At 41.1% G+C, this 16,080-nt stretch overlaps 1 protein-coding gene across 1 annotated transcript in view; it reads right to left on the bottom strand.

The window, feature by feature from the left end:
* LOC143829891 (mucin-5AC-like) overlaps positions 1 to 16,080 on the bottom strand; it is a 72,746-nt gene that overhangs the window by 38,747 nt on the left and 17,919 nt on the right. The window contains exons 15-29 of the mRNA XM_077321450.1: positions 15,253 to 15,347; positions 13,856 to 13,982; positions 13,247 to 13,502; positions 12,826 to 12,878; positions 12,257 to 12,357; positions 9,159 to 9,310; positions 7,147 to 7,285; positions 6,523 to 6,636; positions 6,086 to 6,265; positions 5,278 to 5,517; positions 4,362 to 4,518; positions 4,110 to 4,238; positions 3,630 to 3,774; positions 1,061 to 1,104; positions 777 to 971 (exon numbers count right to left, since the gene is read on the bottom strand). Coding sequence (XP_077177565.1) covers positions 777 to 971; positions 1,061 to 1,104; positions 3,630 to 3,774; positions 4,110 to 4,238; positions 4,362 to 4,518; positions 5,278 to 5,517; positions 6,086 to 6,265; positions 6,523 to 6,636; positions 7,147 to 7,285; positions 9,159 to 9,310; positions 12,257 to 12,357; positions 12,826 to 12,878; positions 13,247 to 13,502; positions 13,856 to 13,982; positions 15,253 to 15,347 — 2,127 coding nt within the window. The remainder of the gene's footprint in view (positions 1 to 776; positions 972 to 1,060; positions 1,105 to 3,629; positions 3,775 to 4,109; positions 4,239 to 4,361; positions 4,519 to 5,277; positions 5,518 to 6,085; positions 6,266 to 6,522; positions 6,637 to 7,146; positions 7,286 to 9,158; positions 9,311 to 12,256; positions 12,358 to 12,825; positions 12,879 to 13,246; positions 13,503 to 13,855; positions 13,983 to 15,252; positions 15,348 to 16,080) is intronic.

Raw genomic sequence — 16,080 nt, 5'->3', positions numbered from 1 at the left:
GAGAGGAACATGGCTAGGTCTATACAGATTAAATAACTGGTGAAGATTTGAAATTTTTTAAAGAGATGGCTGCATAGTTTTTTACAACCTGCTTTTATTTTGGGAGAAAAAAAGGCCCTGGACAATGGCTCTGATCCCTGACCTAACCTAGGAAGGAGGGAGAGAGAGGCAGCTGGGACCTCTTGTGGCTCTGCTGGGCCCAAGTGCATTTATCTGCATGCTCTATTCAGCTCTGTTTGAGTGACTCCATCTGCACACATCTCATCTGGTCCAGGAGTCACCTTCTCCAGACCACACATGGCTCACCCAGTCTGGGTGCCGCCTCACTTGGGCCATTATTAGAATTCTATGTTATTTGGCCATAATCAGCCACATCTACCTTACAGAGTGTCTGTTGTAGGAAGACGAAGGGAAAGGTGTTTGTATGGCACTTGGACTCCTTTGGATAGTGAAAAGTGGAGCATAAAAAGCCAGTTCTTCTTTGTCTAAAGAGCAGTCCAGAATGGACCCAGTCTAGGTAAGGGCTGCAAAACAGGAGAAGAGGGTGTTTTGTCTACTTTTAGCCTCAATATTTTCTACCAAGGCTTATAGCAGCGCTCTCTACAGCAAGGGGGGAAAGAGTTAATCTCTACTCATAACTGTTTTTAGTTCCAGTCACAGAACTCTAATGGCACAGGACAACATTCAGAATATTTCCTCCTGTTTATCTCAAAGCAGACATGAATGTGGCATGGTCAGTATTCTATAACATGAACAGTGTTTATTCGTACAAATACCTGCTCCACTTGTAGATGGAGTAGTCGTAAATGTAAATGGTGGTAGTGTGGTAAGTCCTGCGCATTTGTAGGCATCCCTATGGATTGTCCCATTAACATCACATGTTGCTGTCATGCACCAGCCCAGACCATCTGTGGTATTGTAAATGACTTCCTGGTAGACATATTCCCTTCCTTCATAATGGCAGTAGCATGCTGAAATTTAGAGGAGGTAGAATGGCTCATCAGGCATCATCCTATGATACAGTCCCCCAAGTTGCCGTTCACCGGGCTCTACCACTTACCTTGACTGTTGAAGTTGCACTCTATGCCTTCACTGTTGCACGTACTGTAAGAAAAATATAATAAGACCTGTGAGAATGAAGGTCCATAAAAGCATATTACTGCTTATATTTTTAATATTGGGAGCACTTCCGCACATTAAAAATAGTGTTATGCCAGCGAAATGGCATAATGATAAAAATAATGCGCTTTCAGCCATTCCTCACCTTGTAGAATCATAGAATCATAGAGTTGGAAGGGACCTCTTGGGTCATCTAGTCCAACCCCCTGCATTATGCAGGATACTCACAACCCTATCCACTGTAATCTGCCACCCCCTTGAATCTTCACAGGATCAGTCTGGCTGATGGCTATCCAGACTCTGTTTAAAAATTTCCAAAGATGGAAAACCTACCACTGCACGAGGAAGCCTATTCCACTGAGAAACCACTCTGTCAGGCTCTCTTGCTTTCCTCTGCTGCCTTCTCACGCTTCTTGGCCCCCTGCACTCCTGCTTGAAATGGTGGAAGAGAGCAATGCACTTTACGTGTGGCTCTCCTCCACCTGTCAATCAAGCCAGGCAGCCAGTCACCTTTCTTCATGTTTTAAAGGGGCCAGCGATGCCAGCTAATTTTTTTAAAGTAAAACTTCTAAGTTGAGATGCCTATGCATCTAATCATAGATGCGTAGTGCCTTTTTTAGTGCCACCCCCTTTTGGAATCATGAGTCGTGAATCTTTTAAAAATTAATCTTGAATCTGATTGGGGGGAAGGAATTTAGAGAGGCATATTTTGAGTTTTAAGTGGGGGGGAGTTTTTTTTTTTTTTTTTTTTGCTTTGCCTGAAAGATTACTGTTACAGTTTTTTTTTTTTTTGTATAGTTCTCTGTTCTTTGTAAACCGCCGTGAGCCTTCAGGAAGGGTGATATATAAATGTGTATAAATAAATAAACAAACAAACAAACAAACAAATAAATAATGATTATTCGTTGCTCCAGGCAATTTGCTTTTAAAAAAATCATCCCAGGAAAAAAGGAGAAAGAAGTGGGTGTGAGGGCGGGAACTAGAGGCGGAGATAGCGCTACTTCAGCTCTGCACATTTCCTTGGCATGTAGCTTGCTGGTTGCTCTCCTCTGGCCAGTGCTACATAGTTTGGGGAATCCACTTTATGTGATTCCCCAGCTAGCATTTTAAAATGGAGGATGTAGCTACTGGTTTGCTGCTTGGATGCTGGATGTTGGCGACATTGTGCAAAATGCCAAAAATATGATGTCTGATTAAGGTGAGCATTTCACTTTTTTATCGAGCGCGGAATGGCCCTAATATTCAATATTAATTGAATTTCTGGCAAATAGTTTACTATTTTGGGTTGATCCAATCAATTTTTCTGCTGCTGCGGGGGGAAGGCCACTAGTCAGGCAGGGATGGGGGGGGGGCTTACATGTTCTGCATGTAGAAAAGCCATGGAGAACGAGGACTGTAGTAAGGAGTGGAAAGGGTGAGACTGTGAAAAGGTAGGCTGGATCCAATTCTCAAGCTCTATAAAACAGTGTTTCTGTTATATTTTATACTTGATAATGTAAGAAAATATATGGTGCCCTTGAACCATTTGACCATTTATTCTATAATTCCTTGCACATGGTAATTCAGACAAAGGCAGTTTATCTACTTCAATAAAATTATTTGAATCTACAGATTCATCTGTTTAACAGAAGCACTCATTAAAGGTGATGCAAAAATTATCAGCACTGAATACACTGGAGCAACAAGCTGTAAAAGAAATTTATCTACAACAGATACAAAAATGTCAAAGAGCATAATTTTATATTAATACTAGTAATATAGCCCATTGTATAAAGGAGACAATGGGCGCTAGGAGACGGGGGCAGGCGAGGGGCGGAAGGTAACCTGTAAGAGGATGCTGCTCCTGATGGGTGCTCCTCGGCGGCTCGGCGCTTGCGGGTTTTTTTTTCTTTCGGCGGCTCCTCGGCTGTGTTTTTTGTTTCAGCGGCGATGAGGGCAGGGAGGAGACGGCAGCCGCCCTGTGCGCACGCGTCGGAGGACGGGTGCTCCTGTGCGGCTCCTGACGCGGCTCATCGGCGGTTTGGGTTTTTTTTTTTCCTGTGATCGGTGGCACCTCGGAGGTTTTGTTTTTCAGCGGCGATGAGGTCAGGGAGCCCCTGGCAGGCGCGCTGCGGCGGCAAAGAAGCAGTTGCTTGGGGCTGGGAATCGGAGGGATCAATCGGCAGGCGCAAAGCGCCTGCCAATTGATCCCTCCGATTGTCTGTCCAGAGGAAGGGTCCAATACGGACCCTTCCTCATCACGGACACATCCCGCCTCAGAACGCCTTACCGTTTTATTTAGTCCATGGCGCCCGTGGCGCCACGGGCGGTGTTAAGATTAGTCTTCAGGTTTTATTGCCTATGTAAAATCAACGTTAAAATTAACTTCTGGATTACCACCATTGTGTTTGTCAATATCTGATAACAGCAGGGTATTATGGAATAAACAGAATGTAAATTAGGAACATAGAAATAACCCCAAGCTCTGCTGTATTAGTTTATCTTGATATTATTAGATTATATGCACGTACCATGACTGGCATGTGTCTCTTAAGTCAAAATGTGTTCCTAATGGATAATAGTTATCCTCAGCATCATAGCAGCCACATTGGTCAACACATTTCATCTCATCCTCATTGAAATAAGGCTTATCTGCTGGACAGTATGGGTAGCAGCCTGCAAATTGAGAAAGACACACACACATACACAAAGATGTAAAATAGTTCTGTACCCCAAAAACTGTTCTTTTCATATCCTCCATACTTTTTTAAAAAGTAGTTGTCGTGATTTTTTTCTGTAAATGCTGAGGTTTCCTCCTATTTTGAATGCTTCCAAGTGAGATAGTTCCATGCAAAAAGGGCAATGTGATCATTAACTTAAAATAACATTGAGAACTTGCCTATAACATTTGAATGAGTTGCCAAATTATCAGGTTCATGACTAAGATTGACTAACAGCCAATTATTTCTTAGTAGGTGAGAATCAGAACAAGGCAGTAAAGGATGTTTTACCTTCCAAGCCATGTAACTGATGAAGGCATCTGCCGCTGGGGTTCCTACAGGTCTTCATGCATGGAGCTCCACAGGGTTTGTAGTGCCAATCACATTCTCCTTCAGCATTGTAATAGTCACAGAACATAGCTAAAAGGAACCGGGGAGGGGGGGGGAGAGAAAGTGGTTAGAACCAAATGCTCCAGTATGGATTCTTAGTACTTACTGGCAATGCCATTTTCAGTTTCAGTTATAGTGTAGGCTAATACTCACGGCAAATTGTTGGTGTTCTCCAGGATATGCACACACCAAACTCACTACATGCTTGAGCATATGCAGCCACTGCCGTGCAGAAACATTCGCAATCTCCCCCAGTATCACAGGCACAGGCATCAATCACACAAGCTTCATAGTATTTGGTTGGCTCAACCTATTAAGATATTTTGAACAAAATCAATAAAACTTGGAATTTCCTTATCATGCCTGCATAGATATAGATAGACCCAACTTAGGTATGTTTGAGCACAGAAAAAGGCTTCGCATCTGCTCGTATCCACAAGTACATTATTGCTGAATGGTAAGGCCCATTCAATCAGATATTTATTTAACTGAGTCCAGTGTCCACTCTTTCCCCAGTTGGCTGATCAGAACTGACAGAACTGATGATCTGTTCAGAAATACAAGCATAAACCTGGGACAATGTCTCTACTTTCCCTCTTCTCAGTGAATCCCCCTGGCATGCATGGTTTTTAGTTTAAGCAAGCCCCCAAAATCTAGGAGTCAACTTCCTGGGTTTAGAAAAGGCTGTTGGGAGAAGGTGAATGCAGCGAAAATCCACATCTACCAGCACCATCCATCGATGGATTGTTGGATTCAACATTATATATCAGAAATAGGATCTACTGGTGTAATCTAAATTCAAATATAAACGCCAAAGTCTAGAATGAAACCTGGGCTGAGTAGTGCAAAAGACTGTTCAGTAAGTATATACTCTGAAGAACCATCATGATGGATGCCATCCCATGCATGGATGCTATTTTGCTGAAATCAGTGGAGCCTCTTCATGTGTATCTGTACAGAACTGCAATTAATCTATGTGTGCTGGGTGTGGTGCCTCACTGTCCAGGGTCAGCACAGGTCTCTGAAAGCATCCTAGTCAGGAAAATGCTGCCTTGACAATTTGCTATACCTGAGAGTGGCAGGCAGCAAAGACTTTACTGGTGATGATACTGCACTGTTTCTGGGACCAGGATTTTCTGTAGGGGTTCTTAGAGCAAGGATCCTTTATGCATTGGGCATCAGGGCATGTGGGAGACACCTTCCAGCTGTTTCCAAACTCCAGAACATCACCTACTACAGATTGACTTCGGGTTCTAAAATCGTTAATTCCGTTGCCATCGTAGTTCCCACACAAGCCGCACACTTGACCCTGCAGAGAGGATCAGACAAAACAATTCTGAGTGAGTGATAATTGGCATGAGCTTTGTTTTATTTTCGACCTCTCCCATATTGTTCATCAGTAGAGTGCTAACTCTAAAAGATCTTTTACTATAGGACCCACTGAGTTCATTTTTTCTTCTTTTCAGCAGAGAGAACTGTAGCCTTGCCTGGCTAGCGCCGGATTTTTGTTTTTCTCTAATTGAAGATTGCTTTAAATCTAGAATGACAGCAAAAAGTGGAATTTGTGTATTGCACTTCACTTCTGGGAAGTTTAAAATAATCATTAACTTAATGGGTCACTGTTTATATACACTGTTCCTTTCCCATCTTGTATTGCATTGATAAACAGTGGACAGAAACGGTTTAAGCAGACTAATAAAGTTGTATTGGAAATACATTTCAAGCTAAACACATTTATATGCAAGTAAAATCAGGGCCACTAAAATCAGTGACCTTTACTTCCAAGTAATGGGCTTTTAAAATGAAGATGTGGAAGAGACATATGTGTACTTGTGACAATAGGCATCATATATCTAGTTTGTAAAAAAACTTCTCACCTTGAAATCAGGGCTGATTTTGATAAATATGCTTGTTTTCTTGTCCCATGAGAGGATCACCCCATTGATGGTCTCAATAACCAAATAGATGCCCATGTAGCGGATTCTGTATGGTAGTTTATCACTATCACCTCTGGTTACTACTTTAGATTGCTCCTCACTGAGTATCAGTTCATAGTTCTGGGGGAGCAACAAAAAGAATGAGGAATAATTACAGTTTTCCATAAAGAAATCTTGAGATTTTTAACCAAATTTAGCTAGCATAAGTTGACAAAAATCTTGATGCATTTTTATTTAAGGAACACCAAAGTATTCCTTTTGTGCTTTATATGAAGATCACTTAGCAACTAATGTGTACAAGTGCCAAAATACACCTATCTACAACTGTACATTTCCCCTTGCAATGGTTTCATAAAAGCTCCAGCAATGAGACTTACTTCTAAGAAGATTTTAATAGATTTTGAGCAAGTGGTTCCAGTTGAGCCACAAGGAATGTTTTCAGTGATGACTCGGAATGTCCCTTGGGTGGAGCTGTTCTGTCCACAGTGGTCCTAAGCAGAGAGGTAAAGGAATGAAATAAATTATTTCTCTGTATTGGTCTGTTTAGCCTAGAGAGGAGACGACTGAGAGGGGATCTGATAACCATCTTCAAGTATTTAAAAGGGTATGGAGGATGGAGCAGAATTGTTCTCTCTTGCCCCAGAGAGACAGACTAGAACCAATGGGATGAAATTAATTCAAAAGAAATTCCATCTAAACATCCAGAAGAAGTTCCTGACAGAGTGGTTTCTCAGTGGAACAGGCTTCCTTGGGAGGTGGTGAGTTCTCCATCTTTGGAAATTTTTAAACAGAGGCTAGATAGCCATTTGACGGAGAGGCTGATTCTGTGAAGGCAAAGGGGTGGCAGGTTACAGTAGATGAGCGATTGGGATGTGAGTGTCCTGCATAGTGCAGGGGGTTGGACTAGATGACCCATGAGGTCCCTTCTGACTATTATTCTATGATTCTATGAAGACACAGCCTATTCCTACATTAATCATGCAAAGACAATTACTTGATACCTGGACCAGAGTGTATTCACACTTCCCATTGAAATTGTAACGCTTGTCATCAAAGGTGATGTAATGCCCATCTCCATAAACAGCACAGGTACCTAGGCACTTGTTCTTGGTGCATTTCCACATCCTGTTCTGACATACACTAAAAATATGGGGAAAAAAGAAAAAAAGAAAATAGTGACTCTCTTGCTTGTGAGATAAAGGGGGAAGAGTGGTTTGTGCAGAGAAAAGAAGCACTAATGTACACAGGTTCCCACGTAAAGCTTTCAGTTGTGCTCTGTATGAGAGGAGCAGGGACAGAATACGCATGCGTGGCATCAAGCCAGGGCTGTGCCCATCAAAAGAAATCTTTGATTTCCTTGGGAAGTCTGCATGCACCCTAGGAAACAGCCAGGGAAACCACATTATTTCAAAAATGAGAAGTTTATGAAAAGTTGCAGAATCAGAGATATATAATTAACAAAATGGTTTCTAAAATATACATTTTTGGCCTCTAGAGCATGTTACAGATTCAGGGCATATATACTGCAGAAGATCCATATATCAAATATCTCTGAAAGTTTTCTGACAAACTCTCAAATGATACGGCCGTTTTACATATTGTACGGCAGAAAGTGGAATTTATGACAATATGTACTCTCACCCGAGAACTGCTGCCAATCATGGTTGTCTGATGAGGACACCTGTATTATATATACATGTTTGTCATATTTATTTATTTATTTATTTATTTATTTATTTATTTATTGTATTTCTATACCGCCCTCCCTGAAGGCTCAGGGCAGTTTACAGGAAACAACAAAATAGTACAGGTAACATCATTCAAGTAACAGTAAAGTGGTAACAACAACGATAACAACATTTACATAATAACTATAACAACAATAACATTAAAGGAAGGTGAAACTTCAACTGCAAGAGCCTTGCTCATTCACAATATATGAATAGGGGCCTACTGGGGGGAAATTAACTGTACACTTGCAGTATTCAAGTTCAAACTTTATTACAGTCGTTCAGACCAAGTTACATGAAGTTAATACATAAAAGACCAAAATAATATGATCATTTAATATAATACAATTTAAAACAGATCATAAAATAGAACTTAAAATTATGCTACTTTAGAGCATCGGATTTTTATGGCAGCAGCCTCTTTGATCGATCTACATCATGATGTTCTGGCAACTTTTTAAGGAGTGGTTCAGTCAAGTTGCTACGAATGTCTACATAAGCAGGGCAGTGGAACAATATATGCTCTCTTGTATCAATTTCACCACTCCCACAAAAACATTGTCTCAGTGTAAGGGGAATGTTTTTATAGCGACCCTCTACAAGAGCTGAAGGCAAGACAAGGGTAAATGCCCTTCTTTGTTTACTTATTACCAGCTGAGACAGATAAGTGGCAGGGGCCAGAACATATCTTGTTTTAACTGGAGCCAAAATAGTTGGAGCTTTACTCAGGTCCGGTTGATGACTATTGTCTTGTATCCGCTGTTTAACTAATGATGCAGCTTGATCATGAGCTAATTTGGATAATAAGTGTATGGAGAAGCCCAGGCTTTGGATTTTTCTGTGAACAGCCTTAGTCCAAGAAGATTGGAAGTTGTCATTCAGGGTTAAGGAAACTATACCCTGTGGGTTATGTATTAATTTCAGTCACATTCCTATTGCTGACAGGCAGATTTTGTCTTGGACCATTAACATTCCTGTTTCCAGTCGCACCATGGAGTTGGTTACACAGCATGGAAGTTGGAGGAGTGCCCGAAGGAATTTAGACTGGACCCTTTCAAGCTTGATAGTATCTGATATCAGAGCACCAAAAAATGCACCATAAGTGAGTTGGGCTAGAGATTTAGCAGAGTATAGTACACTTGCAGTGAAATATGTTAAGCAGTCTCAGCCTACATGCCAACCCATTGATCAACTAGATAATCTTTCTTCAGAGTGCTGGCCATCTTTGGAATGGGTAAGGTGAAAGAAACAAGAGGCAGGCCTACTCTTTATCAAATACTTACCATGTATTACAGTCAACTTTGATCTTTTCTCCTGGATTATAAGTGGCATCATTGTGAATACATGGACACGCTTCCATAGCAATGCAATTCCCGTTGCCATCTGACACTAGCCCAGCAGGACACATGCAGCCAGACATACACTGCGTGCTGTACTGTAAGAAGGAAACAGAAGAGAATGACACCAATAGTCCTGGAACCTGCTTCTTTCTCTAGTTCAGTTAAAGCAGGACTGTGTGTTGGGAGAATTCACCAGAATGAAAACTTTGCTTTTGTTAGTGAATTATCACTGGATGTAGCAGCTTCAGTGCACAGTCAGGAATTGCAACTCAGTGCACGCATGGAGTCCTAACAGGCAAAGACTGGTCCAGTGACAGCAGTGAAATTCTGCAGATCTTCTTCAATAATGAAGTGAATGGGACAACTGACTCAATAAATTGGCTGCTTATTCATGTAGTGCATTAAAAGAGCAATTGCAAGCAGTTCAGCACAAAAATAAACCCCTTTTTATTCAACAGGGCTTACTTCCAGGACCATGCACCTAGAATTGCACCCTTTAAGTACTATCCAATACATGTTTACTCTGAAGTAAATCCCACTGTATGTTATGTAGGATTACTGTAATTTAAGTGTGCACAGGATTGCACTACTAATCAATAATTGGAAAGCAATCCAAATAGTGCTAGCTGCTAGACCTCAAAACAAACAAACAAAAACATATTATAAAGTGCCCATCCTGTATAATGAAAAGAATGTGGTAATGTATTCGGTAACAGCAAACATCCTGATTCATGCAAACATGACAATCCGAAGAACCCTGTCATAGGGGCAAGCCCATCAAACACACCTTAGCAGGATCCATAGCAGGACTGTTCTTTTATTCATTTGTTTATATCCTCAACCTATTGCTAGGCAAATGGATAGGCAAGCTCCAAAGACCTCACTTAGACATATCAAAAAGCTTAGATATACCCAGTAGGATTTTTGACTTGATCTTTGAATAGTTCTCATATTAAACTCTGTTCTTTGAAATTCCAACCCACCCTCCATTTCAAAAAATAGTTTGCCAGGTTGGTGGCAAGAGCTGGGGCAGTGGCTGTTTGAAAAAACTCTTGCCATTCAAGTCTTTTGATTTATGTAGATACTAGGACTAAAGCCCATTGCATCCAGGAATGCAACAGGTGCTAGAGCTTGGTGGTGGGAAGATGAGGGGGAGGGTTGTCCTGCATGCAAGGGCATGGGGATGAAGGGATGTTTTTTTTTTTGGGGGGGGGGAGGGTCTTGTGGTAGTGTGGTGGCAAATCTAGGGGAACTGATCTATTTGATCTGGAACTGTAATTCTAGGGGATCCCCAGGTCCCACCTGGAGAATGGCATCCCAAATTACAGTACCAGATAATTCTCCCTTCAAAGCATCCATTTTCTCTAGGGGAACTGATCTCTTTATTCTGGAGCTGTAATTCTAGCGGGCCCTCCCCTTTCCCTGGCCCTCCCCTTTGTTTGTGATTCAGGCTGGGGCTTTTCTCGCCTGCAGGCATGCTTCAGAGTTGGCGGGAGGCGGCTGGGCATTTCCTTTATTCCTGTTTTGTTATTGGGCACTAAAGGGAACATATTTGCCAATTCAAAAAGAAGACAGATATAGTTAAATGCCAGAATGAAACTGACTTCCCCAATTTTCAATCAATCTGTGTTTTACAAATAATTAGGGCTTGTACTTCCCTTCAGATGAACATAGTACCTCTCATAAAGATAGATTCAAATGAGTAGCCGTGTTGGTCTGAAGTAGCACAATAAAATCAGAGTCCAGTAGCACCTTTAAGACCAACAAAGATTTATTCAAGGCTGAGCTTTCGAGTGCAAGCACTCTTCGTCAGACTAAGAACTGACAATCTCTTCATGGGGCAAACAGGTCAAACCCTCTGCCAAAGAATTAATGGACACAAATCTGACATCAAAAGCCACAAGACTGAAAAACCTGTAGGGGAACACTTCAATCTTCCAGGACATTCTATAAGGGACCCTAAAGTAGCTGTTTTATTACAAAGAAAAATCAAGAACAGGCTATAAATGGAAATTGCAGAAATGCAAGTTATTACAACACTCATTACTTTGACATACCCTGGACTCAACAAAGACAAAGGTTTTTTATCTCACTATGCATGCTAATCTTATGTAACTTGTGTATCCACTTTCCTCATAATTTATTTTACTTGTGACTGTTACTAATATATAATGTAATTTTGAATTCTACTTTCTGGTCCCAGGACAAGATAGCTACCAGCTTACCTTCTACTTGTAAGAAAGTTTCACACTGGTATGGAGACAGATGGGGCTGGCAGTAAATAATAGGGTGTGAGCCTTGGATCACTGGCTTTGACAGTTTTATTTCTGATATGTCTGATTGGCTGGTTTGGCAGAGAATTATCATGTGGCTGTGTGTGGATGCTGTGACACAGTTTACTAATGTAACAGGATTAACTTTTGCTTATATATTCCCACTGTCATGATTGTCAGTTCAAGAGTGCTTGCACTCAAAAGCTCATGCTTTGAATAAATCTTTGTTGGTTTTAAAGGTGCTACTGGACTCTGGTTTTATTATAGTACCTCTGTGAGTCAAAATCCTTCAACCCTGTAGTCTAGATTCCTCAAAAATTTCCCAAGGGTGGAAAGATTTGCACATATAGAGAGCAATTTTCTGCCTTTCCCGCAGCAGCCTAAACACCCCCCCCCCCCATCTTGTTCCTGAGATTCCCTAGGGACAGGATTTCAGGGGGGGGGGCATTTCAGGCAGTTGCAAGCAAGTTCCTAATCTCTTATGCAGTTCAGCTTCCCTTGAGCACAAGTACTATGCAAGAACACTGCATTGGTCAAAGCCTATATCTGCATGAACGTCAGTTAAATATTATTGTTAGTTAGAATTTACAAAGTTTTATAGTGCTCATTTCACACACAAAATAATCTTAGAATCCTTACATCAATCCTGTAAGAGCAGTATTACTATTATGTTACATGCAGAGGACAATGGGCTAAGCATGGCTTTCTAAATGAGTCAGTGACAGAGATGATTCACAACTTGTGTTGCCTCAGCTGCTGCGTACTTACGCAATGCATATCTAGAGTCTGACAGCTCTTCTGACACTCAGCTCCAGTGCTCCCTGTGGTGGCATTTTTGCAGTCAAAGTAGACCATGGGAGCAGTACACACTAGCACAGAGAAAGACAGAGGGTGGGAAAGAGTGATAAGTACAAGCAGGGATGCCAAGGAAGATAAGAATGAGGAGGAGTTTGAGCTATGACGTAGCTTCTTGAACCATTCTTGACAGGGTACTGTGAAGTCTGTGCCATTTGTAGCTATTCTTATACACAGTCTTATATACAACAATTTTGCTACTTCTGTGAGGAGAGTTGTCTAGCCCCTCTCCTGAGGATGGATATCTGAAGAAACAACAATTTTCAGCTAGATCATATGCTTCTTTACTCAAACTAAGTTCCACTTTCTTCAATGGCTTACAAATAACTGAGTATGAGTTTACAGCTTTAGAATTCAAACACCCTCTCCCATAGCTTCTACTGACATTCTTGCAGCCTTGAAGCTTGTTTTGTTGTAGCCATGACTGAACTTGTTTAAAACAAAACAGCTGGACAGTAAATACGAGATCCAACCCCTCTCACCTGATTTCATGTTCTCATCTCCAATGCAGTTCAGCTTCCCTTGAGCACAGGTACTATGTAAATAAAAAGACAATTATATGGAATTTGTATAGAATGACTATATTGACTTCCTATGTTTCGGGGCCTTTAAGTTGCAGCCCTATAATCTCATTCTGAAAATCAGCACAAAGGGCCCAGTAACCATTTTATGTCATTAGGCAAAAATGTGACATGTTAGGAATAATTAGACGTTGAAAATGAAACCGTGCTTGCCATTGGTTTTAGGACATTCCAAAATCATGTTATGCTACTTATTTAGACATTTTAATTTCTACAGTTAAGGAAATACAGTCACCTAGAAATATGTGAACCAAATGGAAACATGACAGACAAGAGATACATGTTATGATACTAATAAAATCTAGAATCTGAATCTTCATACCAGACAACACCAGCTTCATGGAGAACTTCACCAGGTAGTACAGGTGTTCCTCTGTAATAGCAGGGACAACTATTGGCAGGCACACATTTTCCGTCTTCTCTCAAGTAGGTTCCATTTTCACATACACATCCATCAACTGGGACAAATTTGATGTTGCAGGTAACATCTGGTTCACTTAGGGACCTACAGGTAGGTGAACAGGAACTGATGGTATAGCTGTAACTCAGGGATTTGGGGCATGTAGTCATGTATTTGGCTTGAAGGAGGAAAACAAAAGAAAATGGCATCAATGGTTTGTTAATTAGGAAAAAAATCCCATAAAGAGTTGGCTCCAAAATTTCCATTCTGATAGCAGGAGAGTTTTTCCCAATGCAGGTAGCCTTCTGTTGGCAGAATGCCTCAAATGCTGGTGGAAGACTCAAGACTCCACTCAACAAACAAAGTCTTGGATTCCAACCCATAGGGAATGTTAGTATGAAATTAATTAAGCAAAGAATAGTTCAATGTTTAATTTCCCCATTTTTGTGACACGGGTTTAGAAACGAATAAAGTTCATTGGCAGGAAAGTCCTTTCATTTAATTTCTGGAATGGTTGTTCAGATCACTTACAACAAACATTTGTCCTCCATCCAGAAAGTTCAATTCCTTTGGCAGCACAGGCTCTGACATAGGCAGAGAGAATAGCACACATGCAGTCCTCACTCCTCTCACAGTTGCAGGTATCAAACAGGCAGTTCTAAGGAAGGGCAAAGTACCATTAATAAAAAATTATTCCAATATGTATTCATAATCATTTCCTTTAAAGTCTTTTCTATCCTGTCTCAATTTCTTCACCAAGTGGGGTTTCATTTTCAGTCTACATTATTCACCAATCAGAGAGCTTGCACATGGATTCCAAGCAGCATATCATCCAAGACGATTAAAGGGCCAGGTCAGTCTGCTTGGCTTCAGCAGGAAAATTGCATCATGTGTCTTCAGGCCATTTCTGTGATGCAACCATTGTGCTTTCCCTACTGACATATCATCTTGCACTTAGGTTCACCACTGAAAAGGAAATTGCATTTCCCCCCTTAGAATGTTTAATGTTACAAGCAGGGAAAACTTAGAAACATTAAGATGAAAGGCAAAATAAATTACTGTATTTACCCAAATTCAAGACTAGTTTTTCTCCCTCCATATGCCATTAAAAATAAAAAGGAAGAGGCAATTTTACATTTCCATATAAGTTATAGTTAAGTGCAATGATCTGTCTATAACATTTTTGGGGGGGTCACCTTGCATTCAGGGTTGTCTGCCATTCAAGTTACTACAACTGGTACCAACTGCAGTATATTCATTAGCTGAAAAAAGCAGATTTATATTCCGGTCTAGAAGCAAAGCGTTCAGACATTAAGATGGCTGAGACACATGGTGCAAAGGCAAGTTCTGGAATTCTGTGCCTCCCAGGTGCATGTGGACCTGATCTGGTTTGGGATGGCAATGAACGGGGAGAGAGTGCCAAAGCGTTTCCCCCTCTACACAACTCCCCTTCCTTGAAAGGAGTGCAGGAGCAACTATTTGGTACTATTTGATCCCAGGCTGCAAGGTTTCCCTTAGGGGAAGCTCTAACTTCTCTTGGCGGAGATTTGCCTCTTAGATTTATTCCCCCTCCTCTGCTGTCGCCAATCCTCTCCCCCCTTCAAGAAAAGAAAGAAGCTCCTGCTGTGCTTGGCTGCCCCCCTTCTGAGCTTCCATAACCACATGCAGAACACCTTTCTGTTTCAATGGGGAGGGGGGATAGAGGAAGACCCAAGTTCAAATCAATCTGAATTCAGCAGGATCCACAACGGAATAAACAAATTAAGTGCAGAATAAGCCCTGGCCTCAGCTTTTATAGACTCCATCAACCCAAAATGGAAAAGCAGCCTGACAACCATTTGAGCTAAATAGTCTTAAGAATCTCTTTCCCTATAGGTGCTTTGAAGGCTTTTTATTTTTTAAAGGAGAGAAAATAGTTACCAAAATACCTCATAATAACTAGCTGGATTCAATGATGGATGACATTTGGCAAAAGGTCCTTCAGAGTCAGTCAGCAATCCACACCAATGATGGGCATATTTTTCTACAAAGAGAAGAAATTGATGCATATTAGTTTGAGCATTGCTTTTGGTAGAAGTGCCTGCTTTTAGCACAGCTTGTATCTCCTGTCACTTCCTGGAAATTATGGGTTGGACTCTGACTGGAGTAGAAAGACAGTTGTATCTTCCTTACCTTCCCCTAGCAGCCCCTCCATCCATGATCACTTACTCATTAAATTCTTTGCCTGTGGCCTAGTGGTCATAGTAAGAAAAATGCACCATAGCATAGGAGACAGTAATGAGGAAGCACAATTGAGTGAAATCTCCCTTTTGCCTTCAATCAAGCTTGTGCTAAAAGCAAGGGAGGGCAATTTCACTCAGTTACCCCTTGCCTTTGAAAGTCCCAGTGCCACAGTACATTCTGTTTATGAGGCTTCCCTTGATTCTCAGGACAGGCTTTTTAAGGCACACATGAACTATTGTGGGGAGGGGAAAGAGGGAAATATCTCCTTACAATGACTGGGGAAGCACTTTGTTATTACAAAAATGCTCGTTTGACTCAGTGAAATATTTGCTAAAGCTGCCAAAGCATCAAGAATCATTTAAGGTCTTGGATATATACATGCTACACATATACAAATATGTGTGTATGCAATCACACAGTTCCACACAAAGTAGACAGTTCCTAAACTTAGTACCCACAATCCAAAGTCTACCACCCCCTGGGCCTCGGTAAAATAGTCAAGCGTTGACCGGTCCCTGGTGATAAAAAAGTTG

This window comes from Paroedura picta, chromosome 2 (genome assembly GCF_049243985.1).
Source record: "Paroedura picta isolate Pp20150507F chromosome 2, Ppicta_v3.0, whole genome shotgun sequence".
Taxonomy (NCBI): Eukaryota; Metazoa; Chordata; class Lepidosauria; order Squamata; family Gekkonidae; genus Paroedura; species Paroedura picta.
This window is presented reverse-complemented; position numbering and strand designations above follow the sequence as displayed.